This window comes from Macaca mulatta, chromosome 3 (assembly GCF_049350105.2).
Source record: "Macaca mulatta isolate MMU2019108-1 chromosome 3, T2T-MMU8v2.0, whole genome shotgun sequence".
Lineage (NCBI taxonomy): Eukaryota > Metazoa > Chordata > Mammalia > Primates > Cercopithecidae > Macaca > Macaca mulatta.
In genome coordinates this window covers 78,129,793-78,156,689 of record NC_133408.1, presented here as the reverse complement: position 1 = coordinate 78,156,689, position 26,897 = coordinate 78,129,793, and the positions used below count along the sequence as shown (strand labels likewise).

The window sequence follows — 26,897 nt, the reverse complement described above, 5'->3', positions numbered from 1 at the left end:
AAGCCAGTTAACTATAGACTTCATAAGTTTTGATCTAAGATCACCAAAACATTTACCACATCTCAATTGTTCATTACATACTCTCTCTTTTTTAATGTAGTTGTCATAATATGGGGAGTGGGGGTGTGGATGTAACCATTATATTTTTATGATATTGGGAGTAGATTTAACCATTATGTAAATTGGGTTTTTTAATTTTAAAAAGTCACTTATCTTAACGTAAAATCATATGTCTTAGTAACCTTGATAAACTAAGTTTTGCATGATTACACCTTAAAGTTAAAACATATTTCATTTCATCATTTCCCAGAAGGGGCACTGAATTCACCCATTTCCTGTTTTTCATCTCAGAATGTTCTGTGTTTCCTCCATATCTACTTTCCCGGCAGCAGGACCCTGGAAGCAGTCACACCAACCTCATTTACCCCACCTGAGATTTATGCACTTTGAACCTAGTTGCAATCAAATCAACAATATCTTTGCTCAGAAATGGATATTTGAGGTAAAATGTGCTGCCCCAATCATGTATGAAATCATTCAGCTAGCTGGCCAGTGAGCCCTTCATTGCAACAAAGATTTTTCTAGAGCCCTGCACTATCTGAGGCTATGCCAGGCCTCACACTCCTGCTCACACGTTTGGAGGCTGTCTCGGCCGGTATTACCTTAATCCAGCATTTAGGGGAGGGAGCATTTCAAGACTAAATTTTCTAAACTACTCAAGCCTACCCCATTTTATTTCTTGTGTATTTTAACACTTTTGGATGAGGACTCTTCCTAGAACCTACTAATAATACCTGCTGCCCCCATGCCAAGATTCTTCAAAGACTTTCTTGAAAACACTTTAGTCTTTTCTTCTTAGCTCAAAAGTACTATCCTAAATACTAACTCTGGCATTACAGGAAGATAATTTGTGGGCACACACAGTAAATTATAAACCCCTTAAGCAGAAAATATTGTAGTATCAGTTTATTAGTTTTTGTAGTCATTCCTTCAGCAAACATTTTTGGTGCCTCCAATGCAGCAGAGAAATTGACTTCTAGAATTTCCACAACAGTCCAGATTACAACTGTGTAGTCCTCTTTCAGCCAGAAAGTACACTTGTGTTTCCCTGCCCATAGGTCCTGAACCTCACTTCTGAGAAGTCATTGTGCATACAGAGCTAATAGCTGCACCCTGAATGATCCTGGCTTTGAATTCTCTTATCTGTTTGGATAGCATTATCTGTCTGGATAGTATTATCTGTCTCTTCCTCTGCATTCTAATTTGCTACTTTTAATCTGCTGGGAATTACAATAAGAAAGAACTATTTAATCATTTTTACAACTGTGCATAAAGCGAGTGTGTGTAAGTGCCAAGAGTGTATGAGGGACTTGCCCATGAGTAAATGCATGAATTTTAGGTCAAGGGTTTTTTGCTTCTCTTTTGGTTGATTACCTCAGAGATCAGTTTTACTTTCTTTCTCATTCTTGACCTATCATCACTAGCTGATATGGATGATGTGTACAACTTCTGAGTCAGAATAATGTCAATGGGATGGGATGGGATTGGCTGGTGATTCTGTTGATCTTAACATTTATATATTTTAAGTTTAGTGTTTCAGAATGAGACCAAAGCGGTGACATTTTCAACCGCTTTGGTCTGTCTTCAGTTTTTTCATTTTAAGTTTTTGTTGTGCTTCTATCACTTAAAGGAGGCCTCCAAGTTGAAATCAAATACTAATGATGTTTTTATCTAATGTATAAATGTGTTTTTATTATTTATTAGGAAACTTATTTTAATTGGCCCTCAACCATGACATATCATGGCATAATCACTATCCTAAATTTGAATATCTTATCCTTGCATAAGATAAAACTTTCTATGAATTACACATAATATATATTTTCCTCTCTTACATATTTTAAGAATTTTTTTAATTTTTTGTTTTATGCAAATGAAATATTGCTCATAAGCAAGGCGATGGCTGCCCACGCCTCTTTTCCCCTGCTTACCCTTGCTTAGATCTTATGGTAGAATCTTTTTATAGAAGAAACAGAAAGACATGAAAGAAAGAGCTGGAGAAGCCTGAGGGGCTGCTTGGGTGGTCCGCTGGGACGCTGTGCCACAGCCCAGGCACAGGAGGCAGGAAGAGCAATGGGACCCTTCCGTTCCGCCAGCATTCAGCAGAATTTGCAGTTCCATGTTTCCAAGGCTTCCAGGGCACTTGCATTTAAAGAGAGAGAGCAAGCAAGCTGCCTTTTCTCTTCCTCAGTTCTGCCAGCCACACTTTTGCCATGATGAGCAGTTTCAGCCAAAAGCTCCTTCCTCTGCCCCCACACCTCCCACAAGGCCTGAGGTCTGGAAGCCACCTGCGCCTGCTGGCCTCTCCTTTCTTGTTTCTGCAATGGATGTCGTGGCCCTGCGAGGGAGAAGAGAAAAAGAAGTTGCCCTCCTCCCTCTATCCTCATCTCCTGCCGTGCTCTCACCCTTATAAGGGGGAAGGGCTGACCATCCGGGCCAATCCTCCAGTGACACAGGAGAGGACATCCTGGCCGGAAGAGTCGGAGCTTCCAGGTGAGGTCAGGTGGGTCAGCCCCCCAGGACTGTGAAGAGCCAAGGGGCCAGTAGATGCCACTTTTGCTCCAGGAAGAATCTTCAACTGTGTCCTTTTTATTTAAGGGGCTCTCTTTCCAGTGAATCTCTAGATTTACTAGTCATAAACACTTGTATTTATTTAAATGTATCCATGATCCCACGTTCCTCTTATATATTTCTCTCCGGGAGCATCACATTTCCGAGGGCCCTGCACCTGTTTTCTGCAGGAAGTTGCTGTTGTCCCCGTTTCCCCTGCCCCCAGCACCTATGTTACAAGAAGCAGACCCTTCGTGCCACACTGGGACCCAACCAGGCCCCAATCCTGGATGCTGGGATCTTAGTAAAGTTCAGAATGACGTCAGGACATAGAGCAGGCAGAATTCCCCCCGAAGCATCATCCCGGAGGGCGCTGATTTGTGTGTTCTGCCAGGTGCATCTGTAACTCGGGATTTAAAAGCCCCAGGTGTGGTGTGCCTTCTGTGCCTGCGAAGTGTGTCTTTAGCAGTTCTCCCTGGTGTGGAAGGACCAGTGGTTCTTGCAGCCTGGGCACCCTTCACAACAAGCCCAACACCGGTGCTGTGAGCCGCTGGTTCATGAACGGTGATCCTGGGGAGAAGGGGAGGCTGAAAAGGGAAAACCAGTGCAAAGGTGTGTCATCCAATTGGTCACTGCTATGGGTGCCTGGGCTTCCATCCTACCAGAGCCCCCACTAGCCAGGGCAGCCTGGCAGAGGTGAGCATCATTCTGCTTTCTGGCTGCACCTGTGTGTACAGAGCCCGTTCCAAAGCCTCCTAGGCACAGGGCAGACATAGAGCAAGGGACAAAGCTGGGGCAAGGGCCCCGGTTGCTCCCCTGATTGAACACAGGCCTGAAGGGAGCCTGAGAGGTGGCTGGCGGGAGATAATACAAGGCAGAAAGGCAGGGCAGCAGTGTTTGTACTACATGCTTTTGTTTTTTAAGACAGAATAAAAAGTCAAGTTTGAGAGATGAGAAATCTTCTTGCCAGAAAGAGAACACCAAAATCCTGGAGTCACGGGTCTTCCATTACCCTCTCTGGCATTTCTGCTTGTCTTTTCCCTAGTATTGGTGAAGAATTTTTAATGTAACTAATCCATACCCTTGGTTACAGGCCCTGTGGTCACTGGACTGTCTCCCCATGATGGGATGGAGAGTGGTTAGTGCAGAAAGTTAGACCTCCCCTCCAGCTTGTTGAACACACTGAAGTTTATCTAGGACAGAAGACGCTCAAGTGTAAGATTTCAGTGATGCATTTGGACAGCGTCAATACTATGCTTCGGTGTCAAAAAGATCACTTTGGGTAGGAACAATACGTAATGTGTGGCAATGCCTTTTGTGACACCTGTTCAGGAGATTCCTGTAGGAAGCTTCTGAGGCAGAGTCCTTGGGTGAGGAGGGGGACAGGCCTGGGCCTTGGGGAAGGTGGAGATGAGCGGCCTCGTGCCTCTCTCCCCAGTGGCCTCAGCCTCCATGAAGCAAATCTTGAGCAGCCTCCTCCATTCTGCAGGCAAATGACTGAGATGTCTGAGCTGTCCTTCCCAACAGGCGGAAATTCACATGGGGGAGGCACCTGTGAATGGCCTTCTAGAACTATCAGGAAGTTCTGAATTTAGTACCCTGTGAGAGCAGATGGTCCTGGGTGCACTCAGATGATCCTGCCCAGCCAGCTGGATTGCAGAGTGGTCATCACCATCAGTGAGCTGTGGAGGGGTTGAGAGCAGTCAAACAGTCATGTATAAGAATGTCATGTATAAGAATGGGTTGGGGTACCGGCCAACCCCTGCCTTGAGGCCTGGCTGCTGGATGGGAGGCGAGAGCACGGGAGAGTCCTGGCTGGGTCTGCCGCCTGTCTGCAGGGCCACACCATCCACTGGAAACCCGGTGCCCACTGGGCTGCATGCTAAGGGGCTGTGGCCAATGCTCTTGTCCAAATTGTACTGAATCTGCAGTCTCTCTTGTTTTAATTCACTCCAAAATTTAATGTGTTAGCTTGCAAACAAACAAATAAATAAAGGGAAAGAAACAGTCCTCAGAAAGTCCCAGTCAAATTTAAATTCCGACAGATGATCAGCAGTTTCCTCTAAGAACAATGAGAGTTCTGGGGCTAGCCAGTGTTTCTCTTGGAAAATAAGGAGGAGGGAAAGCAGTGCTTTCATTTAAAAACCTGCCCTAGGGAGGCAGCGTTCCCTGTGAACTAGGAGGCCAGCCACAGTGAGTAGGGCAGGCTGGAGGCCTCCCGGCTGTCCTGCCCCTCCTGCCGCATGCCTGTGAAAATGCTAGATAAGGACTTTTTCTCAGCAACCTCCACACTCCTCCGGTGGGGATGTCTTTGACTCAGAGCTCTGCCACTGGTTATCTCCACTAACAGAAAATGCCACAGATGGGTTAATTCACTGTGTTGTTCTCATTTTCCCTCAGTTTCAGGCTTTTCTCTCCTTGCCTGTTTTCCTTGCTTAAAAAAATGATTTGGGGGGTCCCTAAATGCATCTACCCCGATCGATTTATGTTTTCTTTTCCATTACTCGACTTTGCGTCTCAGCCCTAAAATTAAGTTTTTGATTATAATGTAAGGAAATTTTACCATATTTTAACTCTGGCTTTTTAAATACAAAAGAAAAATAACAGAATGGGCTTCTAGAACTATCAGGAAGTTCTGGATCTAGTACCCTGTGGGGACAGATGGTCCGGAGCGGGCATACTTGGATGATCTCTCCCAGCCAGCTGGACCCCAGAGTGAACTTGTTACTGTCCCTCCAAGGCTGACAACTAAGAGCTCATATTCTGCTAGCAGTTTGATTTAGACCCAAGAAAGGCTGTGTGTGTATGAATTTGTGAGAGTGTGTGAGTGTGTCGCTGTGCCTGTGTTTCTGTGTCTGTGTGTACATGTGTGTCTGTGGGGTGTGTCTGTGTGTGTGCGCGGCTGTGTGTGTGTCTGTGCGTGTGCATGGCTTTGTCTATGTGTGCACGCGCGCACTCTGCTAAGCTACTCAATGCAATTCCTTACTCTTACTTCCCTTTCTGTCACTTCTCCATAATTCTTTGTATTTCGGTTGGGCTGGTATCTCGCGGCGGCTTCCTCTTTTCCTGCATTCCTATATTTCATTATTTGCTCTTGTTCCTCTTCTAGGGCTTTTACAATACAGCCAGGAGGATGTGGAAACCCAGTTACAAGATGACACACAAGCACAGTGTCACAATCGCTGTGCTTGGGCCCTACCTCCTGGAGACCAGGGCGGGACAGTGCCTCTGGATGTGGAGGGAAGGGCGCAAGATCATGGGGTGGCAGAAGGCCTGACTGTCGGGTCTTCTGGAAGCTGGGGTCTCGTGGTCACTGGGCTGGTGGTGCCCTAAAGCCTAGAGTAACCGAGAACAGGATGACTGCACCCTTGACTGCCGACCTGCCAGGCTTCGGATGGCTATGGGTGTGTGATTCCACTTGTGATCCTCCTACTTCCCCAGCCCACCCTGCTGGCCCCCAACTTCTGTCTCTCTCTCTCTGCCTGTGGAGTGTTATGACCAACTCCTTCTTCCAGCCATCTCCATCCCAACCCCAGACCAGTTCCCTTAAACCACCTCCCACCACAGGACCCCCACAAGCAGGGACCTCTCACAGTTCCTGTTGCCTGGGGACTTCATCTCAGCTTCCAAGGCCTCTGGAACCAGGCCCTGCATCCTGGGGATGACTGTCCCCATGACTCTCTGAGCCAGCCACCACCCCGCCCCACCCCCCAACTCCACTGCTGACCCTGCTATGGCCCCGTACCTCCACTTGAGATTCCCTCTTCCTGCTTCTCATTTTGAGTGTCACCCTTCTGTGACTTCTCATAACACCCCCGCCACTGCTCCCTCCAGTTGGCACGCCTTGTCTTCCTAAGAACATGTGCTGCTTCCCAATACCCAGGGCTGCTATGCACCGTGGCACGGGAGTTTCAGTGCATTTTCCTCCTGCTGTTTATAGATTGCAACATCCCTGGACAGATCCTGGATTTTCCCTCTGTAATTTCCCTGGAGACTCCCTTGGGGTTTGCACACACATCTGTGGAATGCCCAAGTTGGAGATGGTCCTCCCTGATGTGTAGTGTGGGCTATTCAGAGGGCCTCATTTCATAAACTCATTAACAGCTAGGGCGCAAAGACTTGGAGAAGTCAGCTCAGGACCTGCGGAGTGGGAGAGAGGCAGAGAGTAAAGAAACAGGCTTTGGAGTGCCACGAATTTGGGCTCCACTCTGCTTTGCTACTGTCTTACCTGGCCTTGGGCAGGTCGGGTGACCATTCTGAGTTGGAGTTTCTCTCATTTGTAAAGTGTGGGTGATATTTTTCTCACAGGGCTGCTTCAAGGGTTAACAAAGTTAATGTCTAGCACCTTCGCCTGGTTGCAAGCCCCTGGAGTCACATGGCAACAGCTATGGAACCAGGTAAATGACTTGACTTAGATGTTACACACTCTTAGTTGTTCGATTTGTAAATGGGAAGAATGTGTGACCCAAATTAGTCGTTTCCAGATATTTCCTGGTAAATTGTTGTTGAATCATAAAACTAGAAAGATGGGAAAGAAAGGGAGGAACCCCCCTTACTTCGAAGAAGTGTTGTTGATGTGAAGGACAGGACTTTTTGAGACACTCTCATCCTAAGAAACAGCTGATATCTACTAGGAAAAAACATGACATTTGAAGGTTCTTCCTAAGAGATGTGAGGTTTTGACAGAAGTGCCAGGAAGCCAGAGGTGTGTGAGCAGCAGGCCAATCGCGCATGAAGGCTGTGGGATGGGGCAGGAGAGGAGCAGCCAGCATTTCCAGAGCACCAGCTAATGGCGGGGACCTGGCACCTTTGCTCTGTGACTCTCCAGCTGTATGGTGACATGAGGCTGGCGTTTTCTTTGGTTTCGTATTTGAGGAAGCTGAGGCTTGGTGATGTCCTGTGTGTGACTCGAACCCCAGAGCTACTCAGAGGCAGAGGCTGTCTGTAAACACCTTCGGGTGGTTGGAGGCAGGGTGCTGCCGCCAGTGCTGATCGCCCACAAGCCAAGGCTTTCTTGTGAGGGCTAAATAAAATAACATATGCCTAGCATTTATACAGCACAGGGCTTTTAGGAAACCGTGAGAGGACCGTAGAGAGGTGGAGGAAGAGAAAAGGGAAAGAAGAAAATGAAAAGAAAAAAAAAAAAGCTTAAAGAGTTCCTTAAGAGAACTATAAATTATGAAGTCCTTGGAGTTTACTTTTCCCTGGTTAGACATAAGTTTACAGGACACATTAAACGGCTTAAAGTATCCACATCTCTTTCCTTATGTCTTCTCACAGCCACTGTGTGAGTTTCTTACCAAGATATAGAATTCTGGCCAGGTGCGGTGGCTCACGCCTGTAATCCCAGCACTTTGGGAGACTGAGGTGGGAGGATCACATGTGCTCAGGAATTTGAGACCAACCTAGGCAATATGGTGAAACCCTGTCTCTACAAAAAAAATACAAAAATTAGCTGGGCATGGTGGCATATTCCTGTAATCCCAGGTACTCGGGAGGCCGAGGCAGGAGGGTTGCTTGAACCCAAGAGGTCAAGATTGTAGTGAACTGTGATCGAGCCACTGCACTGCAGCCTGGGCCACAGAACAAGATCCTATCTCAAAAAATAAAATAAAATAAAATAAAATAAATTCTGCCACAAGTCACAATTCCTTGCTCAGAAATCCCTACAAGGGTGCTTCTTAGTTAAGAAATGGAGGAAACACGAATTTCATCCTGACTTCTGAGTCTTGTAGAGACCAGATCTGACTCCTGCGGCCTTCTGCCCATAGAGCTGGCAGGCGGGGGAATGTGTGCAGAGTGAGGAGGGGCTGACCTGGCATTAAGAACAGTGGAGACTGCTGCCTATTTGGCTGCGCTGCTGTCCTTCTGCATGGAAAAGTCACTGTAAATAATGGACTCTACTTCTGAGTCAACTTTACTGAGCTGCCTTTTTAAATATATGTGTAGAAAGGGCGATCTCTGTGTGTCATTTGCACATGTGCATACACATGTGCACACACACACACATGCACACGTGATCACTCATGTACACATGTGTGTGCACCAGTGCACCAGACCAGATGCACCCACCCCAATCCACGCTCCTCAGCCCCTTGCTTTCCTCTGCAGACAGCCAGTTCAGCTACAGTTATGGCCAGATTGCCTGCACTCTGATCTTTACCATCACCAGGCTCATGGCTTGAGCTCGTGCCTGACAAATCCATTTTCTGGGAGGAAGGCGGAAGAAACTGCCAAGGCGGGACTGAAGACTTGACCTCCACCTGTAGTGGGGTCAGGTCACCGGAGGCTGGCTGGCTCCCCAGGATTTCTCAGCAAGATTACTACACAAATACCCCTTCCTTAAAGATTAGCGACCACTTAAAGACACAAAGTGTGCAGGACTGTACCCATGGCCGAGAGCCGCGGGATCAAGAGGGCGGCTGAGTTGTTCTTCCCGTCCCTCCTCCTCTGTGCTGAGTCACCTTCTGCTTGGAATTCTGACAGGGACCCGTTGGGCTTCTGGAAGGGAGGGACGGCAGAGGATCCACCCTCTGTGTGTCCTGGGGGAGATTACTTATCTCTGGCCTCCCTGAAGCAGGGCCTGGGCTTCTGGAATCTTTGGGGCTGACACCCTGTCAGCCCTGGGGATGAGAGGGAATGGCCATGTCTGTCTGCAGAGCCTGGGGAGGAGCCGAGCGCTGCCTCCGGAGTTCTCTTCAGTTGATCGCATCGGAGGACAAAGGCCACAGAAGTGGATTTAAACTCCTCAGCCCTTTCTTTGCATGTTTGTTCTCATTTGAAGTCAGAAGTGATATGTCCTACACCTCAAGAACGTGTGAAATGCACATACAATAACCCCATTTCAGGAAGCCAAGTCCAGCTTAACAGTCAAAACATTTCCTTCAGTCTTTAGTCCTTCACTTTGCCGAACTCCCTTTTACACCGGCAGCAACAGTTTAACCTGTTGCTTCTGTAAGAGTGTGCTACCGGGAAAACCACATCTGAAACACGTGTGCAGTTACATCAGCTAGAGCACATGCTAAACAGTTGATCAAAGGCTCTCGCCTTGTGGCCCACGCTGCAGACACTCTGACGACTGCCGAGCTCCGCAGCCCCAGGTCCCTTCCGCATTGCCTGCTTGCCTCTCTTCTCCATGTTGCAGGGAACACAGCCATCCGTCACCATGTGGCTCTGCCCAGTGCTGCCCCCACATGTCCTCACAAGGCCTTGATATGCAAAGGTGGCTCTCCACGCACACACCGTGAGCCCCTCCTGCCCACTGCATGGCCCACACTCTTGTGGGCAGCCCAGTTGTTTTGTAGAATTTCCCTTCCTTATCATTTTGGCCCATGTGATCCAGTACAAATCTCCCTTATTAGAATAAAATTTGGAATCACAAAATAAAATTTCATTTTTCACTTATGTTGAGGACCTCACACTCTTCACCCCTGCCACGATCCCTGACAAGAGCTTTCCTATCTAATCATTGTTCCTCCAGCCCTCTTAATTTTCTTCAGCCTTTCTTGATTGCCTGAATATCCCTTTCCCTTCTCCTTTTAAAGCATAAACCAAGCTTTCTTACTCCGTTCTCATTATCATTTTTCCATTTTCTTCTTTGCACATGATTCTCCTTAAATTATAAAACTTGGAGGTAATTTCTAGAGGTGCCATCATAGTGCTTCTGTCTAGTCAGTATCTTTAGAATAAGCAAATATCATTTTTACAAAAAAGTAGTATTTCTTCCAAAAAAGAGTAAGCAAGAAGGATACAACATTGGGAAAATATCCCTAAGCCTGTTCTTCAATCCATTGAATGTTTTCCTCTAAATTGTTATATGGAGATCCTGGACCCGGAAGTCGGCTGACATGAAACAGGCCTAGCAGGGGGGCTGAGGAAATGCTCCAACCTCAGGATCCAGGAAGATTGCACATGGCACCAAAATAATCACTTAAAAGCTAATCCCGGCCAGGCACAGTGGCTCACACCTATAATCCCAGCACTTTGGGAGGCCAAGGTGGGCAGATCATGAGGTCAAGAGATCAAGACCATCCTGACCAACATGGTGAAACCCCATCTCTACTAAAAATACAAAAATTAGCTGGGCATGGTGGCACACGCCTGTAGTCCCAGCTACCCTGGAGGCTGAGGCAGGAGAATCACTTGAACCCAGGAGGAGGAGGTTGCGCTGAGCCAAGATCACGCCACTGCACTCCAGCCTGGCAACAGAGCAAGACTCCATCTCAAAAAATAAAAAAAAAAATAAAAAAAGCTAATCCCATAAAAGAACCATCATTTTGAACCTGCTGTTTTCTTTCTTGTACTCTTTAGAAGTACCCCTTTCTCCCTTTATAAGCCATAGGTGTATTGATTGGAGCTTTTTCTATCTTAATTAGTGAACAATTAAAATTGTGTTAATAAAACATAAACAAAAATAGGACTGGTGCCTAGTTGTGCTACATGAAGAGAGAAGGGGCCACACATTGGTTTTTCCGAATCTTCTGTTAAGTTCTCCAAATCATCTGCTATGGAAGGTAACTCCAACAGCTGGGATTTGAAGTAAAGCATAGTGACTTTGGCCATCATTGACATGTCCCATTTGAAGCAACCAGAACTGTCCCTCGACCTGACATTCATCCCTAAAACACCATGAGGGTAAGTGAGGCGCTTCAGAAGGTCCACTCAACCCCATTGCTAGATAGAGTAAGTGTCTGCCAGGGGCGTTTGGAGCTGAAGGGGAGATTGCACAGGATCAGGGTTTGCAGGCACTAAAGGTGTTTTCTTGCCTTGTTTTTCACCTTCAATGGACTTGCAAAGCTCTAGCCCTATTGTTTTTCCCATCTGGGAAACATGGTGAATGTTGGTCGGTTGTAGCTAATCCTATGGGTCTTGAAGTCTTTGTTGACAAGAAGATAGATGTCATATTTGTCTGCATGTGGCTTTCGACTAAAACATTAGCTACAGGGCTTTTTTGTTTTAAAGCATTTTTCTATAAGGTTCACCCTTACTATTGCTTATCTGAATAGTATTACCTGCTAAGAAGTTTATTCATTGCTCACCAGTTGTGGGGGGATTTTGACACAGGACTGGAGGCTTTTTTTCTCGTCGTAACACTGCAGACCCATGGAAAACTTGGAAGCAGATGTGACTGGATAAGAGCAGATTGAGGATGATAATCTTAGGGCAATGAGCAGGATGATTGAGAGGGGTGCCTGAAAGCAAGGTCCCCATGATGCAAACAAACCAACTCACATGCCAGACGGTGGACAGGAAACACAGGCAGGATGTGGTGCAGGCTGGGCTGCCTTTGCTTGGCGAAGGCAGGGGCTTCATGGCCATGCTGGGATGTGACGTGGATGGAAAACAATAAGAATGGAGACCTCTCCAAAGACCTCAGACATAATTTGGCCATGAGAGGCAAGGGTAGAGGCGAGCCTCCTGTGGGTTGGAATGTATGGAATCCAAATGAAGCACCATCAACATGCATGGGCTACATAGGAGAGCTGGGTCTGGGGGAAAAGATGGGGATTTGGGTTTGGGTGTGCGTGTTCCAGGCATGGAGAGAAGAATGGGAAGATTGATGAGGATCAAGCCCTGGTAGAGCCTACAGACAGGAGGCCTGGGCATACTTCCACTTGCCTTCTCCAAACTTTTGTGTGCCTGTTGGGTGGAAGGTACTATGCTGGAGCCATCCAGAATCCAGAACGGTGTAAGACGTCATGGCCTGCATGGTGTGACCCTTGACTTCTGAAAAAGAAGGAACTGGTAGAGTGGGAAGGAGACGAGGGGCAGTAGAGCTGACATCATCAGGACTGACTGCAGTACAAGCAGTGAAAGGAGCCACTGAGGAGTTAACCCAGTCCCCTGGGGAGCTTAGATGTGAGACTTACACCAGCCAGCACTCCCCAGCTCTGTGTCCCTGGGTCCCACTGAACTTGATTGCATTTTAGTTGCCTCTTTTCTAAGACTGGAGCAACAATAATACCTTCCTTGAATGTGCATGTGCAGTCCATAGATGGTAGCCAGTGTTCTCTTCCCATGAGAAGACTCTGAGCCTCCTCACTAGAGAGTGGTCTAAAAACAAATGTATCCATCCACAGAAGGTCAGAAAGGTTTTCATAGAATCTTGACTTGGTAGCTCTTCAGGATCTAACTCGTACTTTCCAGAAGTGTGGCCTGTGGTGTTCTGTCTGGGGTACTTGGTCCTCCCATCCACCTCCACCTTGCTGTCCTGTCCTGTGACTCTCACTAGCTCAGTCCCGGGGTCAGGAAGCCCTGCCATGAAATGCTAGATTTGCAGGCATTGCCAAGGTTTGTGTGTTCCAGGCATGGAGAGAAGAATGGGAAGATTGATGAGGATCAAGCCCTGGTAGAGCCTACAGACAGGGTCCCTGGACATACTTCCACTTGCCTTGGGTATGGTTTGTGAACCAATTCCCAACCAGTGAATCAATGATTGGTCAAGTGTGGCTGCTATGCCTCCTAGCCCCGCCTCCTTAGGGACCTCACTGGTCCAGCAGCTAAGCCTGGCACCCTTCATACTCAAACTATACTCAAACAAGGTCATAATAGACTAATGATCTAACTGTGACTAACAGGTTCATGTGATTTAAAGAAAGACAGCATTGTTTCTAAATTTCTAAATTCTGCTAAATACAAATCTGAATGTGTTTACCTTTAGACAGATTTTCCTAGAAAATTGTCAGTGTTCTCACATTTGAAAGTAGATCAGATCTCCTCCCTCTAGTTTTGAAAATCTCAAGTAGGTTTAGCCTCTCCCCAGAGTGACAACGACACAAGAAGTTTATAATTTTATGCACAGCTAAATGCAAACTGAAAAGTGTGGTTTGTGTGTATTTCATTTTTCACATAATGTTCATCAATTTGGTGATTCAAATAGGATTCAGAATCCTAGGTGTTCACAGCATTTTATATGAAAATGTGCATGAGAGTTTGGGGAATAGAAATTCCTACCAAATAAGTTAAATTTACTCTTGATAAGAATATATTTTGTAAAATGTAGAAAACTGAGAAAAGAGTTTAATACCTATTTTATCTGCACCCTTTTATTAAACAATGGCCTGAATTTACTAAAGGAAAGAGAACAAGGTTGAGAGGTAATCACTGAATAATAGCTTCGCTAATCCCACAGTGACTGCTTCTTATGACAAGCAAGAGGGTCACCTTAGAGGCAGGACTGTCTTCAGGGGCAAAGGCAAGTCAGCACCTGCAAACCTCTCAAAGTGAGTGAGTAAAAGCAGGTCATATGGCTCATTTTGTAGCTTGCCAGAAGCAATGTGGGAATATCGTCAGACTGCACAGCCCCCAGGGCTAGCTGGCTCCTGGAGTGCGAGGAGCTCTCAGTGACTGCTGTGCATACTCACCGACTCTGTGACTTTGTTCAGTCCCTACCCTGGATGTGCAGTGAAGGGTGCCAGGCTTAGCTGCTGGACCAGTGAGGTCCCTAAGGAGGTGGGGCTAGGAGGCGTAGCAGCCGCATTTGACCAATCGTTGATTCACTGGTTGGGAATTGGTTCACTGGGGGGACACCATTACTCCCCATGCCTCACGTGCAGGTGAGTGTGTGTATATTTGCATTAACACACAAACACACTTATGTGTGTCCCTATGTGTGCAGCTGCAGTACCTTACACACCTTCCAGTGCCTCTCAAGCATCATAAAAACAGCTTCCATAAAACCTCTACTGCCCACCTGGCATCCACAGAGCTCTCAGTGAATGGCTCCCACAAGATACTGAACATTAGCGTGGAACAGAGTGAGTTTCCACATGTGCTGTTGTATGTAATTACCTGTCCAGCTAGAATAGTACACACTTCTTTTACTGAGCCCTAAGCTTGTGTGCATGAACCGGGATGGTACAGGAACAAGGGTGAGCGCTTATCAATTCAGCATTACTCTGGAGACATGAAATGAACTAATAGGTACAGCTGTATATATATTTTTAAACAATTTTGTGATTTTTAGGGAACCACATGTTTGGGACAAAAATCAACAAGTAAATTTGAATTACACCAGGCAAAGGACTGATTCTTTTGAAACATGATTGACATTCAATGTCTAACTTTCCAAAAGAAGACATACATGTGGCCCACAATCATATGAAATAAAGCTCAACATCACTGATCATTAGAGAAATGCAAATCAAAACCACAATGAGATACCATCTCACACCAGTCAGAATGGTTATTAATAAAAAGTCAAAGAATAACAGTTGCTGGTGAGGTTGTAGAGAAAAAGGAACGCTTATACACTGTTGATGGGATTGTAAATTAGTTCAACCATGTGGAAGACAGTGTGGCAATTCCTCAAAGACCTATATACCGTTTGACTCAGCATCCCATTACTGCATATATACCCAAAGGAATATGAATCGTTCTACTCTAAGACTCATGCACCCATATGTTTGTTGCAGCACTATTCACAATAGCAAAAACATGGAATCAACCTACATGTCCATCAACAATAGACTGGATAAAGAAAATGTGGTACATATACACCATGGAATAGTATGCAGCCATAAAAAATGAATGAGATCATGCCCTTTGCAGGAACATGGATGGAGCTGGAGATCATTATCCTTAGCAAACTAACCTAGGAACAGAAAACCAAGTACAGATGTTCTCACTTTTAAGTGTGAGCTAAATGAGGAGAATACATGGGCACATAGAGGGGCCTATCAGAGGGTGGAGGGTGGGAGAAGAAAGAGGATCAGGAAAAATAATAGGTAGTAGATTTAATATCTGGATGACAAAACAATCTGTATAACAAACCCCCATGACATGAGTTTACCAGTATAACACACCTGCACATGTACTCCTGAACTTAAAAGTTAAATTTAAAAATATATATATTTAATGTCTAATAATATATTACAGTATTCTTCATATTCAATGGCAATGTGTGAAGTGGGAAGTGTCTTGACTGAATTCGGTATTTCAGGGCTTACACTTTGACTACCCAAGACTGCACAAGGCTACATTTTCCACTGGTGAGACAAATTTGAGACACATTGCATTCAGATCTAATCTCTTAGTTCCTTAATCTTCAGTGTACCAGTAAACATGAAGACCTCCCCAGTGCTGTAGTCATCATCATATGTACAAAGGTGGCTGAGCTCTGGCTGTAGAGCTGCAGGGATATATTAGGAAGTTAGCTCTCAAGGCAAGTCATCTTCAAGCACCATATCGGCATGATCAGCATTGTAAGCAGTATCTCAGTGCTTCGTTGTTTAGTCAGAGTTTTGTACTCTATCACTCACTGTAATGTTCCCATTTGCAAAAGGTAATACATACCCTTTAAAACATCTTTGCTTTTTCTCCCATTATCTGAGATGCTAGCAGCTTCATGAAGCAGAATAACTAAGGGAAAACAGATTATATAAAGGGTTGGAGCTCAATGAAGATGCAAGAACAGCAAAAGTTATTGTAAAATTGGCTGTTTGAAGGCCAGCAAGCACATCCATATGGAGGCAATCAGTTTGTGCTACCTCTGTTTGATAGAATTCATAATATTGACTTTATCCATTAGATTTGGACTACCAGGGAATGAAATAAGCAGATGAAGAATAAGAATTTGCTAGGAAATAATTTAGCCAATCACTTCAAGAAACAGCTTTCAAAGTGTCTCTCAAACTATGTTTGCCCATTATCCCAATAATTTATTTCCCAATTATTTCATGGGAAAAGAAGGATGTTCTGTGGTCAGATAAGTCTGGAAAACACTGGATTAAGCAAAGTTCAATAGGTCTGTTTCCCTGCAGGTCACCTCAGAGTCTTTACTCTGCTAACCTAGGAACTCATCCAACAAGTTTAATGTAACAGCTCACTGTATACATAACTTTAACAGTCACTGAGACGTGACTCTTGGGGGAAAAATTGTATGTGTTTGTATCTGTATGTGTGTACACATGTGTGCACATGTGCAGAATCTGCCAAATCTTAAGAAAAAGGAACATGCTGGGAAACTGTCCTGTGAAAGAGAATAGAAACCTGAAGATTTGAGGCAGTGATAGCATTTATGAAAGCAACTGATAAGTACTCATCACTGAAATGGGTAGCTCTTTTGCCGGTTGGGGAAAACAATAATTTTTCCCCACCCAGTGTGCTGCATTTTCTAATTTTCTACGAACACTTTCTAAGAAAAAGCTGAATGAAGAACATTTGCGATGCAATCAGCTCATTAAGAAACACGCACTTTTGTGGAGATACGTACTGTCCCAGGAGACGCTCTGCGCGGAGCCTGAGTTTTTGGATTGGAGCTGCTGAATGGTTTCGCACAGTTCTAGAATGTTTGGGGCTGCACCCTCTAAGATGTTGAACCCATCAAGTAATTGCTCCAAACCACTTTATGGGATATAATGCTGTGAGTTGAGACCTGAGGGAATTGTGGTCCTGTTCATGAGTAATTACTTTTCTGTTGCCTATAGGAGGGCCAGCAATAGCAGATGAGTAGCTGAACAGTGGTTTTGAGTAATAAAACGTTCTTTTTAAAAAAGTAATGCTTTCTGTTAAACTCTGACTATATCTCTCTCCTGGTATCACAACCCAGCTTTCTTTTTGCCTTCTTTATTGCAGTTACATATGGGGCTGATGACTTTAGGGATTTCCATGCAATAATTCCCAAATCTTTCTCTCGTAAGTATATGCCTTGCTTCTGGAAAACAAAAGCATGCCTTCATCTCCTATCATGTAAATATCATATATGCATGTTCCTTCATCAACGCCTTCATTCATGCTTGAAAAAGGAGATACGTTAAATATTCACTGTTCTATTCATTAGACACCTACCGTATCATTTTTGGGTATTTATACCATGAAGTGCAAAAGGAAGGTCTAGGCAGTTGTGCGGTGTCCTGGGAGCATGGTAGTGGAGTCACAGTAAGGGTTGGAGTCGCAGTAGCACTGATGGGATTGTTGCTTCACTGATGCTGCTGGACAGCTTTGAGATTACTCTTGTGATTATCTCCTTTTTATTGAGTGTGAGGATAAAATGGCCATACTTTCTGTCACCAACAAAGAACTGAACATGGTTTCAAGATAATTTTTACAATTTTGTGGGACAGGAGAAAGAGACATGCTCTTCATCTGTGGTTCTGGAGTATTAATTTCAGAACTGAGAAGAGAAAATTGCAGGCCTCCAGGCCGTTATTCTGTGGTGCGTCGCTGCTGGAGCCAACTTACTGTTCATGCTTGTTGCCCGCAGGACCTTCTCTGATCTGAGCTGTTAAACCAAAAACAGATGTGAATTTCATTTTTCTTTTTTAGATATTGAGAGCTGATAAATGATAAATATATTTGGGTAACATCCTCAAAGAAATACTTTAAAGAACAGAGAGTGCTTTTAAAAATGTATAGAGAGCTGAATATTTAAAGTCATACAAATTGATAATCCCCTTAGGACCTGTATTAGTAAATTCTCTAATACTATGAAGCAACATCAGAAAACAGGTTGCATTTGTTAACACTGTGACAATTATAATTATAGGCTCTAATTTAAATAGTGCCAATGACAGTTAAAGATAGTTTCTGACATTCTGGTTATCAAAAACTATCTGGTGTCTAAGGAATTTAACAGTATCAAAGTACACGCTTTTGCTTATAAACTAGATTGGCTACTTTTCCAGCCTATAAAAGTTACAGAAATCTTTCTTCTACTGATATTCCTTTGGTTCCACTTTAAAGCAATAGCTTGATACCTACTTTTGTGAGATGTATATGTATGTACATGTAAATGCTTATATATGTGTATCTGTTTACACATGAGCTTATATGAGCATATAAAACATAATGGTATTGGACAGGGAAATGATATTGAAGAATCATATTATTGAAGTATTTTGACAAGTCAAATGCACTTGAGAGTAAGCTAATGCATCGTGAAACATGTTTCTGTGAAGTCTGAGGAAGGTGTCAGCCAGAGCATATTGCAGTGTTGAAGCAGACCCTTCAGTGAAGCCTTCAGTCTGTAAGATTTGCTGCATGTGAAGATGTATTAATGTTATGATACTTACAGTTTTTATAAAAGAGATGATATACACTTGGATACACTTTCTGTCTGTATTTGTGCAAATGTGTCCATAAGGTATTGGTGTCTCTCTTTCTCTTCCCCTCTCCCCAGTGTTGGAATTGTGACTATCCTCCTCACACAAGTGGCTAGTTGGTCTTGATGCCTTCCTCCACAAAACAGCAACCAAACTGTTCTGGGCCAATATCACCACCTTGTGGTCATGATGAAGAATTGCCCTCTTTGCCCTTCACAGCTCTTTTCTTCTTAAAAATTAAAAACAACCCCTTTGACCCCCTCTACTGTCCTTATTCCAGTTTGTGTCCCTAGTTACTGGAGGAAAGAAAATGTCTGTTGCTCTTTTTTATTCTATCTTTTTACTCTTCTGCCTTTCTTTTGTCTCCCTGACTTCATTCCATTTAAAGGCCTTAAATTGCTAATAAGGAGAAAAGTATTTTCTAATAAGGTACCCTGCTGAGACGAAAACAACTTTCTACATTTTAGATGATATTAAGTTATAATAAATGGTGCCATGAACCTTAAAATGCTTAAAAGTTTTATAAATCTATTTTAGAGGCAACACACACACACAAAATATACACACACACACACACACACACACACACACACACACATATCCTCTTCATCTCAAATTTTCACTTAATTACTGTGATTCAAGATATATTTTAAATATTTTCATTTCATTTTATTTTTACTTGCTAGTCACCAATGTTGCAAGAATATTTCTGTCTACCATTTTTCAAGTAAAATATTGAGCATTTCAAGCTTACGTGGCCTAAACTCACGCTGGAGTGATTGCTTCGGACTATCTTTTCAATGGAAAAATGCATTCTGAGTACCAAACATTTACTTTTTCGGTAAATGTGAATACACATTCTAAAAAGGAAAGGAAAATGAAGAGGAAGCATAACTCATTGGTCAGGTGGGGACTGACAGTGTACATTATACCTATGCATTAAAAAATGTTTAATTATCCATGAGCACATACAGTGTCTGGCACAGATTCAGGCCTCTTGGCTCCTCTTGGCATCTGAGTTCCTTGTATTCTCCAGATTCTTCAATCCAAACTTGTCTATCTACCAAAGTCCACCTTCCATACGGGGGTGTGGGGTCTCTCTTAGTACTGTTGGGTGCCAATAACATAGAAGTCCTCCAAGATAGGTCAATGAGATTTTAATTTTTCCCAACTTTAAATAGCATGGGAAGGAAAGCAGCTTTTGACTAGGAGTTTGAAAACATCCACTCTTCATATTTATTGTTGCATTTATTGAATAATAAAATTGGGCTCTTGTCCATTGTCTCTCAGTCAACGAAAGAGCCCAGGGTGGTCCTGAGCCAGAGTGTTCCGGGGAAAGAGAAGACCAGTCTCCATTTCATGTTCTATATTTAATCAGTTCAATTCAGCACCTTACTGAGTTTGACATTTTTCTAAGTAATGGGGTGGGGGGGTTACAAAATATTCATAAGTATCTTTCCTATCTTCTGGGAGATGTACCATTTCACTGAAGCAATACCATAGCTAAGCAGTTCCAGCTAAGAGTAACAGAGGAGGGAGTGAGCGATTTAGGAACTCACAGAAGGGCATGGCCAGGAAACTCGGGCCCTGGCAAATGTTCCATAGAGACAGCATCCATGGGATTGAACCAAGCACAATGCCTGCATCACAGGGGCAGGCGGGTTCATGGAATTGATTCTGGGGCAGGTATGAGCAGCACCGTTTAAGGAGTGGCAGTTGTTAAGAAACTGAAGGGACTTCTCATAGGGCATTTTCAACAGAATTCAGCGGGAGCCTTGCATATCCCTTTGGGTGGGCCCCGGGGTATTATGAAGCTGCCAGAAGGTACGCAGCTTCAGTAACTGCCAGTCATTCCTTCCCAACCTCCTCCTTCTTTCGTGGAGGCATCAGCTGGTGTCATTGCCTTCTGCAGGAGGATGGATTTCAAAACGAAGGGCTGCCAAAACTCACACTCTCGCAGAGCCTCCCTCACAACTGCATGTGTTCACTACCATCGACAGGCCAACCCCCACTTGTTCTTTTCTTCTAGGTAAAGGAAAAGGTCTGCGGGTCAAAGGCCCTGAACTCCTCACTCCTTGAATGGGAGGCATATTGGTGGAAGCTGTCACACAACTACAGGTGGCAGGAACCTGCCATCAGGGTTCCCACCAGCCTCCAGGGCTTGCTTCTCTGCTCTCTGTGTGGACACCCTCCGCCCCTGCAAACCCCTCTCTCAGAAGAAGCTCTTCTTGCACTCACCTCCCACTTGCCTCTCCTCAGCACCTTCTCCACCCTCAGGGGCCAAACTGAGGAAGTGTGAATCCTGTGCCATCAACCTTGCTCACAGGAATTAGTTTCAGTCCCCACTGACCGACTTCCTTCCAAACCTGCACCAGCCTGTGCTGCTCTTTTTAAAGGAGGCATGCGCACGGCTTGGCTGGTACAGAAGATTCCAGATTTCAGTGACTACAGGACTCTGTCACCCCTTCTTCTGTTTTTCTTTCTTCTGTCCACATCTGTGATTGAGCTCACCTTCAGGGAAAACCCCAGAAACCTTTTTCACACTTACATGGGAAGCCAAGACACTCTCATCCCGGGCTTGTGTTTTTAAAATGTGTATTTTAATTTCACAGGTCCTTACATTTATGACTAATAGGTTTCAGATTTTGAGATACAGTCTGTAGCTGCAACTTACGAAGATAGTTTCAAGCCCTGATTTCTGTCATCTATGAAAACAGTAAGCAAGTTGCTTATATTCTCCTCCTAGCTGGATAAGAGACCCCCATTTTCATGGACAGCCTCCTTGGGTGGACAGAACTCTCCTGATCTCGTCTATGTAACCAGCATCCACTTTGCATTTTTCCACAAAGAAACGAGGAGCTTAACCCCATTTATGGGAAATCCACACACTGCTTGAATCTAACGCGCCCCATGGTGACGACTCTGTTCCCACCAAATCCTGCCAGCGCCTGGCAGTCATCCAGTCCCTGTCTTAGACTTCACCAACCTTTCCTGTCATAACATGGCTTAGAAGCTGTCCGAATAGTGCTAGAAGCTTCCAGCCCTGGAATGCTCCGCATCTGCCATCTAAATTCCATTTAAAATGTTTTGAGCATTTGCTGATACAGGTTCCTCTGTTCATTTTCCGTTATTTTCAGTTCTTTGGCCTTGCCCACAGTGATCCGTGGATATTGTCTGCATACTCTTTTTTAGAAACCTAGAGCATGGCAGTGTCCTTAGTTTTCCTCTTGGAACTCTCTCTCTCTTCCTGAGCTGATCCTCCCTACTGCTGTTCCTACAGATTTATGTGACCAATCTTCTGTATATGTCCCTACATCTGGCCATCTAGGTGGAGATCTAGGAACCTATCTCCCTAAAATCGTACCTTGGTGTCCACATTGATCTCAGGACAGTATGTGATAGGCTCTTGTGCCTTTTTGACTAGGAGTTTGAACACATCCACTCTTCATCGTATTTATTGTCACATTTGTTGAATAATAAAATTGAACTCTCATCCATTATCTCTCAGTCAATGAAAGAGCCCAGGGTGGGCCTGAGCCAGAGTGTTTGTGTCCCTGGTTCTCTTTTGGTTCTGTTACAGCTCTCAGTGACAGTGTCATGAAGGCTAACAAGGACAGAGTACTGCTTTCAGCCACCATTTGTCCAATGAGTGACTGATCTCCAGGCCTCTGGCTTTGAGGACATCTGTGATATCTATGGCAGCATCCATTGCGGGCTTTCCCCTATGCTTCTGCTTCCTTCCTGTCACATAGCTTTGCCGCCTCCTGCAAGCAGCCTGCTGTAGCAGAACTGGTGATCCTGAAGCCAGAAACCTGAAGGTCATGTCCAGTGCTTCCCTGCTGTTCTGTTCCCCGCCTGCAAGCGCCCACACACTTAGCAACAGCACACACCATAGAGCACACGGAAGAATCCCAGAAATACTCATTCTTAATGATCCAGAAAAACAAGTGATAACTTCTGGCAAGTTCTAATAGGCCATATGTACCCGTGGGAAAGCAAGAGTCAATTCTCTGTAGCTGGTTGCCTCTGAATTTATGAAGTCAAGCCAAGTAGGGGAATATGCCAAGGGGATTATCCCCATGCCTGTTCTTCTGCGTGGCGTCCTTTTTCTAGCCTCAGAAGCACTCCACCTACACCTTCTCTACAGCCCTCGTCTTAGCGCCTGTTTTTGAAAAACTTGCTACACCAATCTTAATTTGGTCCATTGTGTTCTAATCTTATATTAAAAGCCACAAGATAAATGATTAAAAATAATCTTAGATTAAGGAGTACACAGATCTTTGCAACCTCATTGTGTTTCCAGAGCAGGCTGGTGTAGACACTGGTGAGCAAGGAGGACCTAGAGAATTAGCTTCCTCCCAAAAAGATGCACATCCTCTACCTGAGAGTACCGATTCCAGAGAACTCAGTGGTGGTTGAGCACCATTGCCTCAACAGCCAACCAGACTCACTTGCCTGCCTATCTCTTTATTTTCCAAGTATCTTATCCCTGGCAGTGGGGAGAGGTTAGCAGGAGGCTGCTCAGATGCTCTGAGTCTCTGATCTTCAGGATCTGAAGGGAAGAGCATTTGGAGAATCCCCACTGCTGGATTTCTCAGGACAATTCTGCATAATGCCAGGATCTGAGGGAGGAGACAGGCAGCTCTGTTCATCCTCTGGTGCATCCTCACTTTTGTGGTCTCCAAGTCCAGCATGTCTCAGTTAATTCATTTCATTATTCATCTGTAAGTCATTTCGCTAAAGAGCTAAAGGGAAAACACTGGCAGTACAGTTAGCCCTCCATTTCCATGGGTTCAGCCTCTGGAAATTCAACCCACTGTGGCCTGAAAACACAGTATTCAAGAGACACGGAACCTGTGGATATGGAAGGCAGATTTTTCGTATCCACAGGTTCTATAGGGCCAATTTAGGGACTTGCACATCCACAGACCTTCAGGAGTCCCAGAACTGATGCACTGCAGTTACCAAGAGATGACTCTGTAAGTGGATGCTGGGGCCAGGCTGCCTGCAGTTACCTTCCAGCTCTGCCACTTGCCAGCTATGTGACCTTAGCAAATTGTTCAACCTCTCTGTGCCTCGGCTTCTTCAACTGTAAAATAGGATAATGATAGCACTTCCCTTATGGAGTTGTTGTGAAGGTTAAATAGCAGAGAGCAATTAATGTGCTGTCTGCCCAGCATGTGGTATTGGGGTTAGGTGGAAGACTATACTGGGATCACTGGGGGTGAGCCTCCACGTGCCATGCCCCAGCCACTGTCCTCAGCTAACTTCTCATCAGTCAGCCCTGTTAGGCTGGTGCTATAATAAATTCCATTTTCATGGATGAGGAAATCAAGGCACAGAGAAGTTACATGACTTGCCTAAGATCTCAGAGCTTTTAAATAGTGCAGCTAAGATTCCCGACCAGGTATTTTTATTTCAGTGTCTGAATTGTAGTTCTGTAAATCGAGAGGAACTCGCTGAAATAAAATAAGCTTGGAGTGTTATTAACTAAGTTGGTTATTTAAAACAGTTGTTCTCAGTCCTCAGGATACGTTAGAATCTTTTGGAGGGTTCAGTAAAACAGACTGCGGGCCTGCCCCAGAGTTCCTGAGCCAGCAGTTCTGGGGTGAGCCCGAGAGTCTGTGCTTCTAGTAAGTTCTCAGGTGATGCTGATGCTGCTTCTCCAGGGACCAAACTTTGAGAACCATTGATTGAAAATGTTGATCAAAAATTATGTAGTCTACGCTGAGCACAGTGGCCACACCTGTAATCTCAACACTTCGGGAGGCCAAGGCAGGTGGATCACTGAGCTCAGGAGTTCGAGACCAGCCTGGTCATCGTGGGAAGACCCAGCTCTACAAAAAATACCAAAAACAAAAATGGCCGGATGTGGTGGTGCAAACCTTTAGTCACAACTACTAGGGAGGCTGAGGTGGGAGGATCACTTGAGCCCGGGAGACAGAGGCTACAGTGAGCCATCCCACTGCACTCCAGCCTGGGTGACAGAGCAAGACCCTGTCTCAAAAAAGAAATATTTAGTCTTGATTGTCATCTATCTCATCGATCATTTTACTTGGCAAAATTTACCTACCTACTCTTAATTAGTCTGTAAAAATGGTTGTTAAAATGATGGCTTTCAGTGTAACTGCAAATTCTGTTAGTCATTTTAGTGTTGGATTCACCAGTGTATCATCAGTCAGTGTTTCTGATGTATGTAAATGAAATGTTTCCTACTTTCTTCAGGAAGAAAAATATTCAAATGACATAATTACCCTATGATGTGTGACTTAAAGGCAACAGTAATGCAGAGTCAATAGTGGTCATTGTATTCAAGACACTAAAAGTTCACCTCCCACCCTCCCCGCCGGCACACACACAAGCTTCTTTCTCTTTGGGAAAAAAAAAAAGCTCTTCCAGATATCTACATTCATAAACTATCCCAATTAACCCTTCAGTGAGGGGAAGAAGTGTAAGAAATGATTACCTCTTCTTTAGAACACAGGGTTTGTTTATGTTATTTAAGATAAACAGGAATTCAAATGGTCATGTACCGAAGAAACAGAAAGATCTTCCAGAAATCTGAAGGGGAACTGTGGTCAGAACTCTGAGCATTTTTATGTTTACTGAGTTTTGTCCCAAAGTGTATTAATGTTTACATGCCACAAGGAAAGGTAGCATCACAAGTAAGTGACATTTTCAGGCTTGTTAACCACTTATTAGGTATTTTGCCAAACAAGTTCTCACATCCTAGAGAGCTGGATTGTGTGACCCAGTACCCACCCTCTAGGGCAAGGTGCCCATCTGAAGGGTAGGGTGTAGGAGTCGGCTTCAGACCACTCCTGGCATGAACCTGCTTAAAATGGGGGCCCAACTCTAAAGTGGGAACTATGTAAATACCCTTCTAGTGCATTTTCAGACCCTCGCCAATGGGGCCTATGGAGAGGGCTGGCAGATCTCCCTGTGACCCCAGGTGCATCCCAAGGCCTGCCACCAAAGCCCTCTCAAGTCTGAATGCATGGCGAGTTCAGGCTGCTCTCCCCTTGGTATTTGCTAAGAACTTCTGTTTAGTAGCTCTCCACGCCTATTTGATTGTCTTTTTGCTGCTGTGTTGTTTTGTTGCATTTTTTTTTTTGCAATGACACTGAGTGGCCTCCTGTATTGTTTCTTTCAGCCAGTAATGTTAAAGTAGAGACTCAGAGTGATGAAGAGAATGGGCGTGCCTGTGAAATGAATGGGGAAGAATGTGCGGAGGATTTACGAATGCTTGATGCCTCAGGAGAGAAAATGAATGGCTCCCACAGGGACCAAGGCAGCTCGGCTTTGTCAGGAGTTGGAGGCATTCGACTTCCTAACGGAAAACTAAAGTGTGATATCTGTGGGATCATTTGCATCGGGCCCAATGTGCTCATGGTTCACAAAAGAAGCCACACTGGTAAGGCCTGGCTCAGTTTTTCCTTTAGTGGCCTGGAGAAGGTGCATGGGGTTTGAAGGAGGAAAGCATCCTGTCTTCCTTGAGTGTTCTGAGCATGTTTCAAATTGACTGGTAGCTCAGTTGTTGCAAGCGATTGGTTCCAAGTGGTACCGAGTCATAGAGTCATTATTCTGGTACGGCCTTGAAAAGGACTTATCAACAGGTACCAATTCCACCCTATACGTAAAACAAGGGGAAAGTGAACAGCATCACATGAGAGGCCTGGCGAGGGCCTGCTATTATAGTAACACATACTAAGTAGTCTCAGCTGAGCCCTTAGGGTACGTGTGCTAGTCATCACCCTCCACAAAACAGAAAATCCTGATACACCAAAATTTACTCCTCAAATTTTCCAGAGAAACCATGAGTAAAATGTGTGTTTTAATGGTATTCAAACTAACAGGGTTTGATGTGTAGAAACAATAGTGAATGATGGAATAGCAGCAAAATTGAGTTTTCAGAAAGACCTCAGATGAGCTTTCAAATGATTTGCCCTCTACCAGGGGAGACTGAATCAGATGCTTCTGTTACCACTGGTTATCAGCTCAAATTCCTAAAGAACTTCATCCCAAATCCTCTGTCTTACTGAAAGGTTTACTGGAAGTATAAGAGAATGTCATGTTCTGTGTCCAGAAAGGAAAGAACACGGGCACCCTAGTGTCAGCGAGTTGTGCTCAGGCTCACAGGATGCCCCCTCACCAGGGACGTGGGAACACGGCGAGCCCCAGCTGGCCTCGCTCTGCCAGTGTTTCTAATAGTCGGTCACGTTGATGGAAGTGTCACAGAGTTGTCCA

The 26,897-nt window shown here is 44.7% G+C and overlaps 1 protein-coding gene across 50 annotated transcripts in view; it reads left to right on the top strand.

Moving 5' to 3' along the window:
* Nucleotides 1-26,897, top strand: part of IKZF1 (IKAROS family zinc finger 1) — a 100,685-nt gene that overhangs the window by 46,782 nt on the left and 27,006 nt on the right. For 23 of the 50 annotated variants that reach the window (XM_077996765.1, XM_077996760.1, XM_077996753.1 and 20 more), the window contains one exon: nucleotides 25,804-26,064. The exons of 12 other annotated variants lie outside the window; for them this stretch is intronic. In XM_077996765.1, the coding sequence (XP_077852891.1) occupies nucleotides 25,804-26,064 (261 nt within the window). Of the gene's footprint in view, nucleotides 1-17,184; nucleotides 17,245-25,803; nucleotides 26,065-26,897 lie in introns of all 50 variants that reach the window. 15 more of the 50 variants (XM_077996747.1, XM_077996749.1, XM_077996733.1 and 12 more) reach the window with 1 other exon arrangement.